The sequence below is a fragment of the Anabrus simplex genome, chromosome 13, assembly GCF_040414725.1.
Source record: "Anabrus simplex isolate iqAnaSimp1 chromosome 13, ASM4041472v1, whole genome shotgun sequence".
NCBI classification, from domain to species: domain Eukaryota; kingdom Metazoa; phylum Arthropoda; class Insecta; order Orthoptera; family Tettigoniidae; genus Anabrus; species Anabrus simplex.
In genome coordinates this window covers 19,389,906-19,412,424 of record NC_090277.1, presented here as the reverse complement: position 1 = coordinate 19,412,424, position 22,519 = coordinate 19,389,906, and the positions used below count along the sequence as shown (strand labels likewise).

Here is a 22,519-nt window from a genome sequence, read left to right as displayed (position 1 = left end):
TATAAACATAACATTATAAACAATTGTTATAACAATTATACGAGTATAATCATATACAGTAGGCCTATATAAAATAATATAATAATCATAATATACTAATTATGTTACTAAAAATTGACATTCTCAGAACTTAATATACTAGCATATCGGAAAGGTCTTCAGCCACTCACTAAGTGACGTTATCGACATCTTTCATATGTGTTCTTGCCACGGTACTGAACCAGCTTCTGAGCAGAAATAATCTTTTAACTTATCCCTTATGCAGAAAGCCTCTCTGGTCGAATTCCCACCACGAGGGGGTAAGTTTTGGAGCTGTGGATTGACAAACTCTTGGTTTGTGGAATCACTTGTTCCTTCCTCTCTTTCTCCTCTTCATCCAAGATTATAGCTATCATTAACAGTTCATCATCACTAAGAAAACTCATCATGGAACACTTGATTGCCGACTTATAACTGCACGGAACTGCACGGAACTGAAGTGTGAGAACAGACGTGAAATATTCATGTCGGAAAGGACGGATACGGAAACGGAGAGCGCCGTCACGTCCCGGAGATGTGTGAATCGACCTGTCTGACTTCCCTTGGTCAACTCTTGCTGCATTGACGGTATTAAGTGTGCGTCAGTCAGAGGAATAGGCAGTTATGTTTGTTTTGGAAGTCTAGAGAAAAGCACGTAGGCCTACCGAGGGATTATGGGATTACAATTAGGTTATTACAGGCAATCAATGACTTTCATGTTGACAATTGGGCCGCAGTGAGAATTAATGGTTACAAGGCTGTCCTTCAGAGAATTACCTGGAACATTTATTGAAGGGTATAAAATAGCAGGGAGGGATTCGGGTAGGTGGAAATGTAGCCTCTGGGAGCTTGATGTCAGTAGGAAGAAACATCGGTGTTTTTTCGGACCGTCTTTCCTCTACGGGCGTGGAAGTAAGGGCCTAGTCCATGCTTGCCGGGTGTCATCAGACTGTTATGTCACAGCTGTCGCCCACATCGGAGGAACCACTGCCAAGTAGTGAAGAACACACGGAAGTCAGAACTGGTTTGTGTTCACCTTGGGGGAGAAAGTGTACAATATCTCTCCCTGATTAAGTAGCACGTTATATGTTTAGGACTGTATCGCCGCCTCCCATTGTAGGCTATATCGACCAAAAGCTGGTACTTAACTTACTTGTTCCACTTTCCTGATGGTCTTAAGATTGCGAGACTCATTCTCATGCCGTTCGTGGCTCTTCCCTTTCTTTGGCCGATACCTTCCATTTTCGAAGTACAAAGACAAACCCGTGCGGCTGAGGTGACAGGATGCAGCCAACCGCAACTTTCTGCATACGCTTTTAAAACTCTTTGGGGCGCATTATCTCAGTACACTCGTGTATTCTGCAGTCAAATGTCTCATTGCACTATTCTGATCTAAAAACAAGTTAGTTCAACAATAGCCGTCCATTGGTCATTGGAGTTTGTCTTTAAAATTAACATGTTCTGCCCCATTTAACGTGCCATTTTTTTGCACCAAAAATCTCTATAACCCATCAGTTGAGTTTAAAAAAAAGTTAAAATAAAAGGAAAATAATCTATGCAGACTGTTCTTAAAATTTTTGGCATAGAATTATTCAATCTTCCAATTTAATGCAAAGACAAGTTCACAAATAACTATTATTGTTACACAGAAAGAATGTGTTAAACAAAAAGATCGTAAGAAATGAGCTGATCCGTCTTAACCCTACACTGCATGCTTTTATTTACAAGTCTGACGTGGAAAAAATATTACAGGGTGATTATATACGTAACAACACATTGACAACCGACTGGTAATACCGGTGAGCAAAAAGGAAAAATACATAAGTGTAGGCTCCTTACGTACAGTACAGTATATGAATAGGTAGGTAAGGTAAGGGTTATTCTGCCCGAAGGCAGGTCCGAACCTCCGCAGAGGTGTTCCTGAGCCGGAGTTTACGTGCGGTAGGGTGGCCAGTTCCTTTCCGCTCCTCCATTCCCTTACCCCCCACCAACAGCGCGTGGCAACCCATCCAACTCCTGACCACGCCCAGTGTTGCTTAACTTCGGAGATCTCACGGGATCCGGTGTTTCAACACGGCTACGGCCGTTGGCTATATGAAAAGAAGAATTATTTATTTTTAGACAGTTAAAAAAAAGGTTTATTACACTGAAGAAATTAGATAATAATAGCTTGCTCAAATGGATTGATCATGCCCACAGTTCAACTGATGTGATAGCCTTTGAAACAATCTGCATTCTTTTTCAAACACAGTGCTGCTCGGTCATGGCCATCCATCAGCGGCTGCTAATTTCAGATGGCCATCAGGGTTACTAGCTAACAATGTCTGATCATCCATCTATACCTTACATCACAGCCTGTACGGTTACTAGACAACATTGTCTGACCATCCATTCATACCTTACATCACAGCCTGTACGGTTGCTAGACAACATTGTCTGGCCATCCATTCATACCTTACATCACAGCCTGTACGGTTGCTAGACAACATTGTCTGACCATCCATTCATACCTTACATCACAGCCTGTACGGTTGCTAGACAACATTGTCTGGCCATCCATTCATACCTTACATCACAGCCTGTACGGTTGCTAGACAACATTGTCTGGCCATCCATTCATATCTTACATCACAGCATGCACGGTTGCTAGGTAACATTGTCCATCCCACCCCACCCGTCCGTCCGTCCGTCCGTCCGTCCCTCCCTCCCTCCATTCATCAATCCCATCCATCCATCCATCCATCCATCCATCCATCCATCCATCCATCCATCCATCCATCCATCCATCCATCCATCCCGGCCTGCACGGTTGTTAGTGCTACAGTTCTGTCAAGCTAACTTCCGTAACACATAATTTCAGATAATCCGTACCCATAAGACAGGTCAAAAGGAATTACGAATGTATTTGCTAAAGTCTCAAGTCTTCAGAAAACACAATACAAATTACAATACAATACATAATAATAATAATTGGACTTAGTCTTGCAGCATTGATGAAATAGTCATCAAATAGAACACTATCAAGAAGTAATCAAGTCATTGCTGCTCATAACCTTCAAACATGCATCTGAAAATAAATGCCTTAGCTGTATGAGGTAGCAGAACGCTATTCATATCATGAATATTTAGGAACAAATATCGTAAGTTGGACATTATTAGACATGTTTGCTAAAATATAAATATATTGTGGATAGTGCAGTATTTTTTTGAACTCCAATCATCAACGAATCACATAAAATTATATTTCAATGCTACTCTTACATGTACAGCCGCCATGACACCTGCCCAACTGCCTCAGGCAAAGATAACGTTGCGCATAGATGGAAAAAAAAATGCTCCTAGCCCTCTGTAGTATCATTTCTGGAAGTACGGATTTAAAAGGTATTATGTACATAGTTAGGTTTGCCATATTTTTGCATGTCATTGAACTAGAAGAAGAATATTATCTAGCGAAACCGCTACACTATGCAGAGTAGGGTTAAGGCAGGACAATGTCTTGGTAGTTATTTCATAAAATGGTAGGTCTCATGTTGGTCAGAAGTGAACAAGAAGGTTGTAAGTGGCAGCAGCGCCTGTCCACGCTGGGCAGCCCCGGAAGTAGCCGCCCTCAAGCACGACTTCCACTCTCGTATGCTCTTGGAAGCTTGTCTGCGTGTTTGATATTTCAAGCGGAAGTCACATTTGTAGGCACTTTGTGAAATGTGGCGAAATAACGTCTCTCTTTCTCGGTAAACGGCCTCCGTTGTTGTTTCGGCCGCGAGGAATTCATTGAAGGCCCGTTTGACGCCAAGAAATTGGAGATGGGTGGAGTTTTCTCTCAGGTGACGTGAATGCGTGGCCGTCAGTAACTTGAATTGATGAGTGAGGGCGGTAGCGATACTGCGAGTAAAATGAAAGAAATGGAGCTGGCTGAGAGAGTCCCCGTGGTTCGCAGAGGGAAAGAAGCGCGAGGACACAGCAACATTCAAGTCAAATGTCCGAAATATATATTCTCTTTCTTTCCAACAGAATCACAATAAGAGTATAATGGACTGTATAGAAGTTGGATGGAAAGCTCAGGTAACAAGTTTTAGCACAAGCGCTCGGTAGTATATTCAAACAGCAAGGAAGCTCGAAAGTTCTGAGATCATTAAAAGAAAAAAAAAACAACAACAACTCATTAGCTCTGAGTAATTTACACCATACGAGTACAGAGCTCACACACTTACAGAAGAATTCAATCTTATATGCCGTTACATAAGGGTTTAATTTACTTAGTACAGTTTAGGAAAGGGTATGTTAAATACCCGTAATGAAAGAACCATCCTTTCTGATGCACCTTACCAGGTGAGTCTCGGACTCAGTAATTTCATTTACTAAATTTACAAGGGCAGGGTTTATAACCCAGAAGTACATTTAACAAAATTGTATACGGGTCGCTAACCCACAAATGCAGTTTGGCCAGTGCCCTCAAATGGGCCAAGAGATTACATTACCAAGAGAAAAAGTAATAAACGTTGTTTGAAAAGCAAGAGTGCACTCGTTATTAACACTACAGGGGAATACAAAGCCGTATCAAACAGGAACAGAAGGCTCACACTCCACGGCCACAAAACTAAAGAAAGAACAATACAAGTTAAATTTTACAAAGGGTCGAAAACCGAAAAATATGGAGGCAAAACACCAGCACTCCAGAGAAAATACCCAATTACCTAATTGGGCAAAGAGTAGTCCATACTACCAGGTGACTAAGTTATAGAAAAGTTAAAAGCCGAAAAGGAAGAAATAAAAATTTAACGATAGAAAAACTAAGTCACTAAATTTTAAGTTGAGAAGAAGTTTAACGAGGGTACATCATTCGTGCTTCCTTATATTTCACAAAAGACCGTCAGGACAAAATTTGAAGTCCGAAAACGGAGGGTAAGTTAAATTTACCAGAAAAGATCGCACATAAAAATGTAAAGGTAAACGGAATCAGAAAATTACGTTTTAAAAGGGGTCATAGAAATCGTTCCTAAGTACGCATGCAGGTATTTCACATTTTGATTTTCTGCCTACCTTGTCAGTAGGCGAACCCCCACCTTCATCGATGTTCCTATCAGAGGGACACTGCTCCATATGCTCAACACAATTTACACTACCGCCGAACAAGACGCAGAATCCAGCAAAAAACCCTTCCTTAAATAGCTAATGAGTCGAACATACGAGAAGGAAAAGAAAGAGAAGACGTGATTGGATGTTAGGTTTTTGGAATGGAGCAATATGATTGGAGGACACTTTACTAGCAGGGGTGGCAACATAAACAAAACATAAATACTACATGATCAAACTCATAAAAACAACATTTCTTCACGTTAGTTAAAGTCCTTGAATACTAGAGGGCGTTAGCACCCGTCGAGACATCTGTTCCTTAAATTTGAAACTTCTTCATGAATTTTGAAGTAAACAACTCTATAGTAGAGCCGACGGATGATGTTTTACAAAGGAAGTTGTGAATTTGAGGTAAAATTCTGAAAATTAACCTGGTTAACCGCGGAACATTTCAGTGCAAGAACGACAAAGGAGATGAAGGTCGAAGAAACACCGGTAGCTTGTGAACTCGTAGCCCATAGATGGCTGTATCATTGACAAAATGTATTTTATTGGCTTTAGGTAAGAACTGAACAGCCAGCCACGAATACATTTGGAGCAAAAGAAATAAAATATAATAATTGTTCCGGGGTTATCTGTGGAATGCAGAGAGGTGAAAGAAGGTGCTGGGGGGAATGGGTCTATCTACTATATCAAAGATTAAGTTTAACATAGGTAGTATATCTTTTTAAATCACAAACTTAACAAACTTTTCACTTGGTGAAATGATAGTGACAGGTACAAATAGCAGTCTTGAAGAAAGAATTGGAAAACCCAAGATTAGAGAATTTAACAGGTTTGGGCTTCAAGCCCCAATTTCCACTTTACAATATTGCCAGTTAGTGTTTACATAGACCAGGAGAAATCTCCCAAACAAGAACACTTTGCTCCAACAAATTTACAGCCTTCCAGAGGCACCCCTCAATATTACAGTTGAATTAGAAATCACGGAAAAGAGCTTTCATGCTCTCCCACTTTAACCAAGGAGACTGTGCTCCTAATTTCTTACCCCCAACATCACACACACACACACACACACACACACACACACACAAATACAAATTTCTGGCCTCTCTAGGCCCACCCTACAATTTTACAATTTGTACACAGGGGTAACTAATACCCAAACTACTGGGCCTTCGTGGAAGAGAAAAACAGGTTAGATTACTGGCCCAAACACAAAGTAAATGGAGGCGTACACTTGCGCTCCTAGAAAATTAAATATAAAATCCTAATTGGGCTCTCGGCCCGATGTAACAGGGGCTTATCCCAAGCTACTGAGGTGACTCGAAGGAAGGTCAATTTAATGCTTTACGGGAAAGAGAAACAGTTATAAAATCGTAGTCACCTCACGATAAATTGAAGGGGAACTCGAGAGGGTAACAGACTTTCTATCCCCGATTTACAGTTAAAGACTTTTATGACGTTTACATTAGAAAAGAAGACTATTACATTTCAAAATGAGATGGTTACATATGTTTAGAACCTTCCCCTCGGATACGTTTGCGGAGACAGCTACAAAGATAGAAAATTGGTGGACATTACCTGGGCTGATGTTCTGCCTGCCGAAGAATGAGACACCCCGCCTGCTGTCTTAAAAAACACACACACACACACAGAGAGAGAGAGAAGACGACGATCAATAAGACAAAGTAGCCAGAAAAGCCTCAGCTTATATACCGGAAGGGATTGTTCGAGAGGATTCTGGACTAAATCCGGACACACTCTCTCATTTTTATTGGCAGAATCAAAAGTTACACCGAATAGCCTGTAATAGGCTGAAAAATAATTAGAGAAAAATTTGATTGGCCAGACACCAAAGCTGGCGGGAAGAGAAGGGAGTGTTGCAAACCTTGAAATATATATATAAATGAAAGTTAATTTCCTTGAGAAAACCTATAAACACCTAATTTCTTTCAATAACAAATTGTTCCATCTTGCACCAGAGTGCGTGACCTCAGTTTTTGTAGAGATATCTCTGGAAAAAAGTTCAAACTTCTTGCTGTACACCAAAACAAAGCAAAATAAATCCAATAAATTTAGGACACTTAGAAATGACAAACTTCTCAGTTATTCAGTACTGATATCTTTTGATTAATGTACCAACTTCATGCAGTAGCTTTTTCACGATTTGTTTGATAGATGTAGTTTTTTAAGGCGGAGTTGAGGTGTACCTCCCGGAATAATAATAATAATAATAATAATAATAATAATAATAATAATAATATTAATAATAATGATCTTAGTAATAATTATCATTCACATTTTGTGCTGTAGGTAAGGAAATACGGCCGTATGCGAGTTGTCCTAGGTCGTACGCTATCTGGAGCAAGGCCTCGGCGTTCTATTGTCTCACTTTCATTTTCGTTGGTTTGTTCACGTAACCCGTAGTTTCCCTCGCCCATGGACCCACAGTAATTGGACCGAGTAACATTCGTCATTCTTTGTGTTGTGTTAACATGTGTGCCATTCCTGGCAGTTGATAGTTTCGTTTCGTGAGCGGAAATACAAACGTTTCTATATAATATCACCTGAGGTATATGTTGGTGAACTGTTTTAACAGGACGTTGAACTGGGCAACCATCCTCTATATGACACTTATTAGGAAGACAAAAAAGCACGGGATCCGAAACTTCGAAAAGTGAAGGTATCGACCAAAGAAAGACAAGGGCCACGAAGGGCGTGAAAATGAAGGACTCCCTAGCCCTCGGATCCCAATAGCTTCGGGGTCGGAAAAGAAGAGTTGACCAAGGTAGGTCGGATAGAAAGTGAGGAGCCTGGCACGGGTAAGTGGAAGCAAGTCCAGGGCCCGTGGTTGTGAATGGTATGTTGATAAACGGGGTTAAAAGTCAGGTTGTGAGTTTCACAAATAGGAAAAGTCCTCTCAGTTTTAATTACTGCGTTGATGGGGTGAAAGTTCCTTTTGGGGATCATTGTAAGTATCTAGGTGTGAATATAAGGAAAGATCTTCATTGGGGTAATCACATAAATGGGATTGTAAATAAAGGGTACCGATCTCTGCACATGGTTATGAGGGTGTTTAGGGGTTGTAGTAAAGGAGAGGGCATATAAGTCTCTGGTAAGACCCCAACTAGAGTATGGTTCCGGTGTATGGGACCCTCACCAGGATTACCTGATTCAAGAACTGGAAAAAATCCAAAGAAAAGCAGCTCGATTTGTTCTGAGTGATTTCCGACAAAAGAGTAGCGTTACAAAAATGTTGCAATGTTTGGGTTGGGAAGAATTGAGAGAAAGAAGAAGAGCTGCTCGACTAAGTGGTATGTTCCGAGCTGTCAGCGGAGAGATGACGTGGAATGACATTAGTAGACGAATAAGTTTGAATGGCGTTTATAAAAATAGGAAAGATCACAATATGAAGATAAAGTTGGAATTCAAGAGAACAAACAGGGGCAAATATTCATTTATAGGAAGGGGAGTTAGGGATTGGAATAACTTACCAAGGGAGATGTTCAATAAATTTCCAATTTCTTTGAAATCATTTCGGAAAAGGCTAGGAAAGCAACAGATAGGGAATCTGCCACCTGGGCGACTGCCCTAAATGCAGATCAGTATTGATTGATTGAACCCACGCTCTCAAGTTGAGAGCCGCTGGATCCCCTTTTAGTCGCCTGTTACGACAGCTAGGGGTTACGGTAGGTGTTATTGTATCGCTGCCACCCGCAGAAAATTATGTGGAATGGGCTTAGGAAAATAATTGTTACTTCGAATGTGTTCTCATGTCCAAGCTGCCTTAACTTCACCCGGAAGTGGCCTTTTTAACACGCTGTTGCGATGAATGCTCGAGTTTTGATCAAGGTAGTTAGAGTAAGTATTCTACGTACCTTGGTTTTGATGATCCAGTATCGGGTTCGAAAAGTTAGCGTCCGCTATCCACAAGTTTCGTGTGGTGTGATGCTTTTCGTATCGATTTGAACCATAATTGAAGTGGTTGTTGTACTTGCTCTTGTCGACTTTCTCATCGGGTGCAGGAGAAATACAGCCTTGTCAGTTCACTGAAACATGTAAATGGAGATGCTTCATCACTAAACATCGTAAACGACATAACATGAAAAAATGGAAATAGTTTATTCGTTATTAGTCTGAATTAACCCAGTGACATAATTATTCATACACTTGGTTTGTCCTTCAGCTGTACATACAGTGGATAGGTCCCCCTCCGTATTCGGTGCCCAGTAGTTGTTGACTAGACATCGATGAGCAGTGCATAGCACCGGTACAGAGTACAAGCTGGTATTGCTATCCGAATGTGCCGCAAGACCAAGGAAAGAGAGATCATGGCACGGCTTCATAATCAAAATAAATCATATTTCGAAATCGCAAATGTAGCATGGTAGTGTTCAAAGTGTTGTACAGCGATTTTAAACAAACATAATCTTTGTAAACAGGGAAAGATCAGGCCAACTATACAAACTGATGACTAGAAACAGGAGGATGGTAGTGAAAACAGTCATGAAGAAACCGGAGATAAGTGCGACGGAAATAAAAGCCTGTGTAGAAGAATATTGTCGTAAACAAGTCATATGTAGAACAATCAGAAGAATCCTTCATCGCGCGGAGTATAAAGCTAGAGTCCCCAGGAAGAAAATCTACATTAGTAAGAAAAATAAAGTAGCCAGATTGCAGTTTGTCAATGATTATGTAGGAAAATATAATGAACTTTCTGACCAAGTTTTATTTAGTGACGAAAGTACATTTAATATATTTCACAATGATGGACGAGTGTAAATCTGGAGAAAGTCTAATACTGATCTGGACGTTAAAGTTATCCAGGCTATTGTGAAGCAGGTGGGTAGAAGGACTCGTTTTCATTGATGGAATTATGGACAGATTTGATTAGGTGAATTTACTGCTTACTGTAATTTCTTGATGGATACAGTACTTTTGCATCCATCTCTTGGGACCTTGCTTGGGACAGGCCAGAGCTAAGTGTAGCTTCCACTGAAGTCCCAGTCTCATCCATGGCTGTGACAATGTGGAAGCTGCTGGGGTATGGGTGGTGCTGATTAATGACATTCAGAGCACAACCAGTGTGTCTGAACGTCATGAAAGGTGTTGCTCAAAGGGTTAGCTGTGCTACAATAGCACTGGCCCAGTGAGGAAAGCAATGGCAAACTACCTCACTCCTCGTCTTGCCTAGTAGGCGTACGCCTCATTTTGGTACTGCCATTGGTTTTTGTGGTTTCCCAATAACTGCATAGCCTTTACAGACAGACACTGAAGGAAATTTGGCAGAAGACTGCGGACAAACTGGGCATTGGGGACAATTGTCCGTCCCTGGCCCTTCTGTCTTACACCACACCCCAGACCTCCACGTCTAACGTAAAAATGATAGTCCAGTGAGAAAGTTGTATTTTTTTTTAATTTAGTAAGGAGTCATTTTGTGTTGATTTTCTGAATGTATATGTTTAATTCGAGATCTTAATTACGTTCTTTTGTATTGTTCATTCTGGTAACATGTTGTTTCCATATAAACCCATGTGTGTCCCGAGAGCACGCCGCGTCAAACTGGCCGTGACTGAAGCATTATAAACCCGCTAAATATGAATCGTACAGCGCTTGCTCGCTCTTCAACTGGCCGTATTCATTAGTGAAGACGATATTCAGTACTGTCACCTATGGAAAAAACATAAAATATTTTCCTCATAGAAAGATTTACCCGCCTGCTTAGGTTTGCTCCAAGAATGTCGAGCATGTTTGTCCGCGCATACGTCTGTGAGCAATTATTTTCAATTTTGAATGCATGCACATGAAAGTAGAGAATCCACTAGCCATATTAGGATTTGAAATGTACTAAGAGACTTGTGTCTCACCGTATTGAAAAGCTGGCACAGGAAATACGATATTAAATAGTATCTTCCTTCATATTATATTTTGTGTGATTGGACAGTTCTTTTTTATTGTTGTTTATTTACATAATGTAGAAGTTAATAAAAATGCCAATTACAGCACAATGCAAATGTGCAACTCTTGTCATCATAGAGCCAATGCCTTGAAGGAAAAGGTGGCGGTACGTGGTCTCTCCACTCAGGATTGAACCAGACTCACCTCAGGGACATTATTTGTTTAGCGTATGGCTGTTTAGTACATTCTGACAAGCATGATTAGGCCTACATTTTTTCGACGACAACGAATAAATGAGAACATCATAGAGGACACAAAACAAAAGGGCATTTTGTCGATGGAGTAACAGAATTTTATATCCTACTTACACAGCTCTATGTGTCAGTCTGTCGCATCCTCCCATCATCACTATATTATAAACAAACATCTAGTTCTTGGATGTATCTAATGGAATTCTGGGTTGCCATTAGGAATTCCTCACACTCTCTTAAGCTCTATTTATGTAGTCTTCCGTGGTCTTCCCTAATATGTTGAATGGTCTTCCATGGTGCGCCGCAGTCACACGCGGGTGAGCATTGCATTCCCTACTTGATTGAGCGTTGTCCATACGTTTCGAGGTAGATCAAACTCAGCGACCGCCTCAGAGATGTAAGAGCATTTCGAAGCCATTCATTTCTCCAGGATTCAGCGATGTTAAATCTAGTGGGAAAGTGTGAGAGGAGGATGTCTGTTGATTCTGAGGTCAGGAATATCAGACTGCAGTGGTAGTCCAGGGTTCGCTAAGATCCTATTGTATTCCCTAATAATTTTCTTTTCTTCAAAGATTTGGGGATGATATGTGACTTAGGACGGACAGCCAGATGGTGGGTGTAGACCTGATTGTTTCTGAAACAATACGCATAGTATTATCGAGTTGGACGTCAATTTTATTTACACGAGCGCTGTTCAACCCTACTGGTACGCAATATTCCGCCGCAGAGTATAGACCTACCAGGCTCAATGCAGAAGTCCGCCGAGTTGTCGCAGATGATCCCCAAGTGGTTCCACAAAGCTTTCGAATGATATTATTTCTTGTTCTCAGTTCAGCGGCAGTTTTTGTGAGGTGTGATTTATAAGACAAGAGTTCTATCTAGAGCGACGCTCAAAAATGGCGGTTCTTTATTGTTCGTAAGGCGTGTACCATCCATATACACGTCCAATGTTCTGTTGGATTCTCTATTATTAAGATGAAAATAAGACACTTGAGTTTTAGCCGGATTACGTCTGAGTCTCAATTTTCGGAAGTATTCTGCTAGGTGATTGGTGCCGGAAGTACCATAGTCATGATGGACACTCCTGTGTGCACACGAATTACAAACTTGTACTATCAGTACTCTTTCCCTGCATTTGATATAGGCCTAGGAACAATTGGTTTGAAGGAGAAAATATGCAAGGTGGCACTATGAAGCGTGCCTTAAACATCTCCAAGATAAATTATAGGTGATTGGGCTGCTGTTTAGTGCTCAAAGTTCTTACGGATTTTTGGAATCAGTGTGTTGGAAATAGAAGAAAATTCTCAGGGACTCGCTCCAAATTGTAAATCACAATTTGTATACTACGACAAAGTACAGATTAAAGAAATACTGTACTTCCATTCGGAAACAGCCGCTTCTTTAGGGGAATCTTGAAAAATAATTAATAATAGACACGTTAATTCAAAATATTGAGATATTGTGTGAAAAGCGCCTGTATTTTGACGGTACTCGTATGTTTTCATTACACGATAAAGTATGCCATTAAAATATAAAATACTGTGTTACAAGTTCTCAGTAATGTGTAGAAATTCACTGCACTCTCCTCTGCGCTTCTGTTCCATCATCGCGCGCTGAGAAAACGGGAGACGTATTACGCCAGTGTTGCGGTTGATAGTGCCGTGTTGTTGCTCTCGTCGAGGAGAGCTATTTGACTTCTGATCAGCGCGACACTTGGCTCACGATAACGTGTCTCGTGCACGGTTGTTCAATGTCAGTCATTCATTGAAAGCTTACAAAAAAAAACTGTCACATCTTCTAAATAAAATTACGGGTCCATTTCCTTTGAAAACGATAAGAGCCTCAAAAGAGGCCTCTACATCTTTTCTACAAAAAATAGTAAAATAGTTGTCATAGGAGAGAACACGTATTATTTCTACTACATAAAAAATTTTACTTGCCGACGACAGTTATATTATGAGGATGTATTTACTTCCGTAATTAACAACCACGATGTTTCCCGCTTACATCTCTTGGATCTACGTGGAACTAGTTAACATACCTCACATGGGGCTCTTGATTTTGTATGCATTCGTAAAAGGAATATTCCAAAGGGTCGACTGAACGAGACACATATTAGAAACCATGTATGCAGTTTGTGAGCACAAGGGGTTTCCTCTAGGAAATCTGCGACGTGGCCGACATCCCTAAATGATCTGGTGGTTCCATCATAGGACAGGACAGAGAGGAATAACTGAGAAAATGTTATATTCCTCACTATTCTCAACGAATGCTGACAGTTGGATTTCTCAATAGACTTCAAAGTAGGAGTGGCAATATTTTTAAAACTCATTTTGTTTTTTTCCGAGCACATAAAAACTTCATGCAACATTCAGAATACTTGTACTCGCAATGCTCAGAATAGCAAGAAGAAATAATTGTGTTAATTATCAAGTATTAACAATTAAAATGATTATGAATGCACGTTGTTCGTGAATGTCTGCAACAGATGATGATGGCGTGAGCCCCCCCAACAGATCAGAACAAGCGTTCCGAAACATTCCACCTCCAGTTGCCGGGTTAAATCCCGGTCTGGCGAGTTTGGCATGTAAAACATGTCTCGCGACTTGCATTTGGGTTCGAATCCCATCGTTGGCAGCCCTGAAGATGTTCTTCCGCCACGGCCGTTATCTTCCCATCTTTGCGCCGCCGAAAACGCTAATGTGTTAGCGCGACGTTAAACCACAAGCAAGTAGCAACTTAATATTACCACGAACATTGTCGATGGAACCCGTGTCCTCCTTTTGTCCGCGGAGGCTCGCAGTAGGCCGCTGACGCGCCGCGACCTTTTAGTTCCAAATGCCTCCAAAATAGCCACCCGCATACTTGCTTCAGTGGCTCGGAGCCAGAATATTTATTGTTCTAGATCCTGTCCTCGCGAGATGTTATTGATCGCTCTAGAACAACGTGCTGCATGAACGGGAGTATTCCTGAAATCATTGCAACTAGAATTTGAACAGTACTACTGGACTGAAATGATGCCAAATTTGTAATTTACATAAGAGTGAAATTAATTCTAAGTAATGTGAATGTTTTACGGAGTAAGAGAAAGTTTTATATGATATCGTTTTACGTGTTTCTCTTAATTGTTTCATAATTTCTCTTAAACATTTGAATATCATCAGCTCAGTAGTTCGTAGCATACTGGGATGCAGTACATTGAAAATGAGATCAATGTAACTGAAGATCAATTCATGCAACGAAATCTTGAATTCTATGCTAGGTAGTTTAAAAGAAATACGGAGATGTTATTAGAATTGTGTAATATAGAGCAGTGTCTGCCTAGGTGAGTCCGGCTCCATAGCTAAATGGTTAGCGTGCTGGGCTTTGGTCACAGGGGTCCCGGATTCGATTCCCGGCAGGGTTGGGAATTTTAACCGTCATTGGTTAATTTCGATGGCACCGGGGCTGGGTGTATATGTCGTCTTCTTCATCATTTCATCCTCGTCACGACGCACCGGTCGCCTAGGGCATCAAATCTGAAGACCTGCACCTGGCGAGCCGAACATCTCCTCGGACACTCCCGGCACAAAAAGCCATACGCCATTTCATTTTGCCTGGGTGAATGTAAGAAATGAGTTTTATAACATGTCATCCCTGTTAAATCAGGAAAGTCTTCAGTTATTTTGTGGGATGAAAATGTGTAAATGTCAGTGGTGTTTTTTTTAGTGCTCCAGTTCTCTTTAAGCTGCACTTCTCGTTCTGGATCTGAGGGTGATTATTTCTCCCCAGCTAGTCTGTCCCCCCAGTGGTCGTGTTAAAAAAAATCCCAGCACCGACTTCAGTGTACTCTTCTTTTATAATGTGTGTTGACTGTAGACATCACTTTTCATCCATTCTCAAATCAAGCATGTAGGTTTGTGCACCAATCTGCTTTATGTCGCACCGACACAGTTAGGTCGGAAAGGAAGGGGCCATGGCTTTAATTAATGTACAGCCCCAGCATTTGCCTGGTGTGAAAATGGGAAAGCATGGAAAACCATCTTCAGGACCGCCGACAGTGGGGTTTCGACCCTTTTAAGCTTGTTCTCGTGCGTGCCACGGCACGTCCCTGAACTACCATGTTCATCCAACACATACTGTATGTATGAAAGTCTATACATTCACATTCCTGGTAACTGTAGGCAAGTAATTGCAAACCTTTCACAGCTGCCAAAGGAAGATATTCTTACCACATGTCCAGGCATTGAAAGAAGTATTCAGCAGTAGAGATTTCGAGATAACTTTTTGTTTTCAGTGATGGAGGCATATATTTTTAATAAAAACATTTATTGCAGCCAATGGCCAATTGTGTAAAGCAATAATACAATGTCACAGTAGTATAATAATATATATTTTTTCCGTCGTACACCCTTAATACGATGAGAAATGTGATTTAGAAATCAGAAATGAACATAAGTGAAAAACTATTTAACATGTAGGACATTTTTGTACTTTTTCCAACGCCGGGACATGCACGGGAGAAGTAGAATATCTGGTCACAATTTTTACCACTTGCTTTCTCATTTGTCAGTCCAAAATCATGAAAGAAATGTGACCCGAAGTGTTATTTGCCGAGTGTTATTTGTGCTTGTGTTAATGTGCCAAGTGTTATTTGTGCTTGTGTTAACTCTGGTGATGTTGTAAGACAATTTTGATAAACTTTATATTGACTTGTAGAAATGGTAGCAAAAGTTGTAACATGTTGTAATTTGTGTTTCAGCACATGGTTCAAACGGGAATGGCTACCCCCTACGCCACGCAGTACCCACAGAACGGGGAAGCGGGGCCCCCGAAGACCGAGCCGGGTAAAGAAGGTCCTCCAGTCACTGTTCCGCCTTTCTCTCCGCCTACGGTCACTCCAAATGGCATCGAGCAACAGACTGTCAGTATTGTAAGTACCACTTACCATGTTATTATAATAAACTAGCAGTTGAATTAGATATGCCTGGCTAGTGACGTGGATGCGGCATGGCATGGATTCCACAAGACTCCAGAAGCGTGGGGGAACCGTACTGATGCATGATCACTTCACACCCTCCGCAAAGCTTGGTCGGAAGAGGGTCCAGGTCACGCACTTCCCTAATGTGTTCAAGGGGATTAAGATGGGGGCTCCTCAGGGTCCAGGCAATCGCATCGAACAATTCGGGAGCACTCTGCAGGGGTGAACAGGTTCCTGTAATGCTTGCTGTTGAGGGACGTTGTCAGCTGTGCCCTCATGCGGCATTTACCAACTGGTACCTGTTCTTTGTCTTGTGACCCTTGTGAGTCGCTGCACTGTGGCCCATCTAATTTTTATTTATTTATTTATTTATTTATTTATTTATTGTCTTGTTTTATATGGCGGGACTCAGGCTATGAAGCCTGCTATTCTGTCCGACCATACTTACACCTACATGAAGAGTTAAATATACACTAAATTATCTAACAGTTTAATATCTTAAGGTATCAATTAAATGTTTTAATTAATCTAATGCTTAGCTATGATCTAATCCTACTATGTTATAAGAAATTGTTATTTATTAACCAGGTTTGACAGAGTTTCTTAAAGAGGAGGTGGTTTGACACGCTCCTAATTTCAGCAGGTAGGGAATTCCAAATTCGGCTGGCGGCGACTATAAATGATCTACTGTAGCCAGTTGAGCGGTGAATAGGAATGCTTAGTACTGTGGTGGATGATGATCTGGTAGGAATACTAGAAGGTGATGTTAGGTAATGGAATTGTGTGGCAAGGTATTCAGGTGTGTTAAGGTTCAGTATATGATGTAACAGGGAAAGAGTGTGTAAATTTCGTCACTCTCTTAAGCGTAGCCATGAAAGCGTACCAAATGCGGGAGAAATACGACTAAACCTTGGTATATCTGAAATAAATCGAACGCATGCGTTATGTGCCTTTTGGAGCTTGATGGAAAGTGAGACGTTCAGGTTACTGTATACTACGTCACAGTAGTCGAATATTGGCATTACCATACTTTGAATAAGCAGTTTTACATTTTGGGGGAGTAAATCTCTTGAGTTTTTTAAGTGAATGTAAGGAATAAAACACTTGCTGACATATACCTGTTACATGATCGTTCCAACTAAGGTTTTTATCCATTATCATCACTAAGTTTTTAACTGTCTTTGAATTGTAACTGAGTGCCTCTTAATGGTACTGAGTGGGTATGGATTTCTGTAAGTCGTGCGTGGGTTTTTTGGGTAGCTAAAAGAATACACTGCGATTTTTGGGCATTGATTTTTAGTGCATGGTCATTGGTCCACCTACATATTCTTCCTAGGTTGTCATTCATATTATTTATTGCAGTCGGTAAGTCACGAGGATGTGTATGTGTATATATCTGTATGTCGTCTGCGTACACATGATATTGACAATGTTTAATTACTTGTGTTAGTCCTGAAATGAAGATCGAAAATAGGAGTGGCGCTAGCATTGACCCCTGTTGTATTCCAGTCTCTACAGATTGCCCTGAAGAGAAATTTTCACCTGTAGATACACACTGCCAGCGATCAGAGAGATAGGAATACATCCAGGATAGTGTGCTTTGTGAGAATTTAAGAGCACGTAATTTTGCTATTAGTATGTCCGTGTCAACGCCAGTCAAAGGCCTTACTAAGGTCTAGAAGAGTTAAAACAGTAACTTCTCCCTTATCCATAGCTACTCCTATGTCGTTTGTAACTTTAAGCAGTGCAGTAGTTGTGCTATGATTGCTTCTAAAACCAGACTGGTATTTGTCAAGAAGCATATTGTTATTTAAATATGCAATTATTTGTCTGTGAACTATTTTCTCCAAAATTTTGGACAGAAATAGTAAAATGCAAATGGATCGAAAGTCTTTGGGTTCCCCGGGATTGTTGGTCTTGGGGAGTGGGCGAACAATTGCATATTTCCAAAGGGAAGGGAATATGCCGGTTATCAGTGAGGTATTTATGATGTGGGTTAGAGTTGGTAGGATTACGTCTAGAGTTTTTAACAGTAACTGTGGAACAATCTCATCACATCCTGTCGCAGTTGTCTTATTGATCGTGCAATTTGTCTCACTTCTGCAGGAGTTATGAGGGAAAAATATAACTGTTCTCCTCCATTGTTAGTATTGCCATTGTGTAGAATTTTGTTAATCGTCTGTTCTTTTGTTGTCTCGTCAATGTTAACGGGTCTTGTAGTAAAGTATTGGTTTAAATCATCCAGTGATAGTTTAACGTCAGCAGTATGTATTTTATTTCCACCGGTGCCCATTTTTTTAACGGTTTTCCAGATTGTCGTTGTGTTTCGGGTTAGCAAAATGTTCTGTGAGTCTTATTTTAGCATTCCTTACGGCCTGTGTGGTCCTGTTACGAAGGGTCTTGTACAGGTCAAAATCGTTTGGTATTTGGCTAGTTTTAAATATTCTGAAAGCTTTGTCTCTCTCCGTCATTAAGTCTCGTATTTCCTGCGTCATCCATGGAACCGCAGGGCATGTTACGTGAGCAGTGCGTTTTGGCACGTGTTTATTAAGAAGAGCTAGCAGTTGTGTGTTTAAGAACTCCACTTTATCATATATATTATCTAAAATATGGACATTATGCCAAGGTATGTTTGCAGCGTCTTCTAATAGGGCTTCATTATTTATACTTTTTAGGTCTCGGAATGTAATTAATTTAGTTCTGTACTTGGGGCATTTAAGTGAATAAGCTAAATAAATTAAGTCGTGATTGGATAGTCCGCAAGCGGACATTTGCCCGTGGGTCAGTACCCAGTCAGGGTTATTCTTCACAATTAAGTCCAGTAATGTATGCGACATGGCTTTGTGATGTGTTGGGTTAAGTGGCAAAATCATCATGTTACAAGATTTACGATCCAAGTTAGTCATCATTACGACAGGTGACCCTCTCGATAAGGTGGCCCCTGCAGGATTTGAGACCAAATGCGCTGTACAGTGCGTACGAGACCTATCTCTTGTAATTTGAGCTTGGCCAGTAAAAGATGTTGCTCCTCCAGATCATCTGCACCTTCCTTTGGATCACAATCTTATGATTGTGAGGTGCTTCAGATGTGTCTGCTTTGTTTGTAACCAAGGTTCCCAGTTTTCTCAAAATCTCTGATATTACTTTACAATTCTTCCAGCATTTGTTTACATGGTTTTGACCTGCCCTTATTGTGAAATTTGCGTTCAGTGATTAATAATTGACTATTGTTTTAAGAGGAAATGCAACAGGGGACCATCCTGCATTAACATTATGTGTAATTGAGTAGCCAGTGACGAAGGTACGCCAAGACCTTCGGTTATTGCAACTACAGCCATTTTCGTTGGATCAGGTGTAACTTCTTAAGAAGGCATAGCAATTTAAATAAATAAGAATCAGAGACGGGAATTTCAATTACTATGAACAATTTTAATTTGACACATGTGTAACACTTGCACACTTGTTTTCTTCTTTTTGGTCTTAGGATCACGGAAAATAACCCTGTGCGTTATCTTGATCCTTCCTTTTTTTGACTTCGAATACTTCTTCCTTTCTTGCATCTAGATATTACCCTCCTTCTTCTCCTTTTTCTGGAAACCCTTGGAATTTTGTATCAGTCGTCTGAAAGTCTTGAATTATGTCGTCCGTGGATCCACTCTTGCTCTTGTAAACCTGCTACCCATGCTCATTATGTGACCAAAAAATGTAATTCTCCTCTTTCTGTCCGTGTCTGACATCCTTTCATTTTCTCCGCCCTTGTATAGATCGTTATTGCTCCTATGTCTAAACTTTCCTTCCTCCGTTTTCAATGGCTCCCAGATTTTCTTTTCCTTTTTCCCTATCTCGTCTATTTCACAGGTTTTCATCGATATTTGGCTTTCCTTTTCTCAATTTCTTTTGTTTGACAGGTTTTCATACAGAACAGCATTCTGTGGCATACAGACTGTGGTTTAGTTACTGTGTTCGGTGTTAGTGTTCCTTGAGACATTCTTCTTATTAGGTATTTGCTCTTGATCTGTTTCCTTCCTTGTCGAGAGTCCATTCATCTGAATTATTTCGCCTAGGTATTGAAATGTATTATTTAATATAAGAAAGCGCGCTTAAGTCCTAGATCATTATGAAGACTTATTTGTTGCTATGCATGTTCATTTCTTAAAACATTTCCCCCCCCACTATTTGCAGCACCTGTAACATTGTTGTCATTCCTTGTCTTGTTCATCTGCTGGCATGTTTCACTGTAAACCACAAACTATAGGTGAAAATATACTCTCACAATAAGCTTTCACGAGGGAAGTGGGGACCCCAGTTCGAATGTGCTTGTCAACACGATAGTGCGTAGTAGAGCGGGTGCGTTGCAAAGGGCAGTGGAATCTTGCCCTCTTCAGTCGCTGGCCAAGTGATTTCAGTTTGAGTCGGGATTGCCAAAAGGGATCGTGATCCCTACGCTCTTAGAGTATAGGGTTTTCTTTTCTTTCTTTATTAGATAGGAGATGTGGCTCAGACGGCAAGGTGCTGGTTTGATCACACTTCAGCCCATTGCTTTCTGCACGCGTCCCTGTAAGCCGTAAAAGTAGTTAAAACTAATAAAAATTATTACGACCTTTCTGAAAAAGTAGACCTTGCTAGTGCAATTAACTGCTGTCAGATGGACACCATTCTAAAACAATCATGATCATAATGTTCTTATGGTCTATAGTTAGGGTGAATTAGTGTCGTGCGTTTGGTTGAAGTTGTTGCGTCCTGAGACTAATAGTTTTCGATTGTCTCCTCTTGATGAAATACGATACGCTGTTGTACAGCTGATTCTTTTCTGATTTTTATCGCCGGCTGTATATCAGGGCTGCCAGTAACTGAACTTAGCAGATGGATTGCAGCACTGTAGCATGGCAGAACTTTACACAAGGCCGCGGCGTTCGACCTTGCAACCTCGCACAGCTCTTGGCACGCGGTTGCTTCGCTACAAAAGGAATTGAAATAAGGTATTTGTTATTATTAGCATTAAAGTGAAAGTGAAAGTAACAAAACCAATTTCCTCTCAATTTTTATTGGACATTTTTACAGAAACATAATACCACAGAATAGCAAGTTTTCTGTGATTAGTATGAGAAGTTACCTGTTCAGTCCTCAACTTCCTGGAGTTATTTAACAAAATGTTACTCATTGTTAAGACAGTACTTGTAACTATTGTCATAACATTACATCCACAGGCACAAATTTTATTGGCAGTTACTGACAATTCAATATCTGATAAAAGGCCAAGTTTATTAGTTGGCATTGATCGTTACATTTACATTTTTAAAATTCTTCCTCAAACTTATCAGAAATTAGTGCCTGCGTAATTCCAACAACATGTTTACGCACTTATATAATAACCCTATTTATTTAATTAAAGTAGCTGTCATTTATTTGCTCTTTATTTCTCAGCAAAGCCAAACATTCTTCACATTTTATTTTTGAGCGTTGCTTGAACAAAATGTAACCACAGGCATAAATAAAACCTGACTCATCAAAATGTATGTTTTCTGTATACTTGTCTTCTAAAATACTTTAAAATGTATCGTCAACAGTAATTGATGAAAGGCTGCTTGTACTTTATTTTGAATTTGTATTGGAAGAGGACATTATCATTTCTTTTGAAAAAGTAACTGCCCCCATACCTAGCTGAATGAAGGCCAAGTACGCTTCTTAACCTTATTTTCAATTCGGCCTCCATTACCTGAATAACTGATATATTATGGTTTCCCCCTGTTAATTGGTGGTATTGGCCAAACCTGGATTCTAATTGGTCACTCTGAAATTTGCCAGTTAGCACATAAGAGGGGTTCACAGTATGTAGAGCATAAACAATAATCTCACGTAATACGTAGGTTGTAAGTTTCATTGGTTAAACAATTCTTTTTTTAGGAGTCATTTTTGTCATTCTTTTTCCATGTGGACAACCACTGGAGGAATACCTTTAGAAAAGCCAACCTTTTATCTTAATATTAACAATGGACCACCATATTAGGATTATTCTAACAATATATGCAGTACTTTTATAATAATACTTGTTTAGGGCAGAAACTGTAGATTCGTGAAAAACACTTGTAACCAAAGAAATCTTTTGACGTTCAAGTGAATTGGGATAAACACTTTTAAATGTTAACTTTGGTGCAGACTTAATCAGTAAATCAAACTCCTTTTTATAGATCTCTCTTATATCACTGAATGATGCTTGAATTACCTCTTTAAAACCAGGGTTACAATCAAGTGAACTTGAAACATTTTGAAAATGAGTCTAAACCTTCCCATACAGGTATAATAAATGACTTGTTAATGC

General features: G+C 40.2%; 1 protein-coding gene across 15 annotated transcripts in view; it reads left to right on the top strand.

Annotated features, from left to right (window-relative positions):
• The window catches only part of Rbfox1 (RNA-binding Fox protein 1), a 526,123-nt gene that overhangs the window by 365,039 nt on the left and 138,565 nt on the right, over nucleotides 1-22,519 (top strand). For all 15 annotated transcript variants that reach the window (XM_067157334.2, XM_067157332.2, XM_067157336.2 and 12 more), the window contains exon 2: nucleotides 15,982-16,152. In XM_067157334.2, coding sequence (XP_067013435.1) covers nucleotides 15,982-16,152 — 171 coding nt within the window. The remainder of the gene's footprint in view (nucleotides 1-15,981; nucleotides 16,153-22,519) is intronic.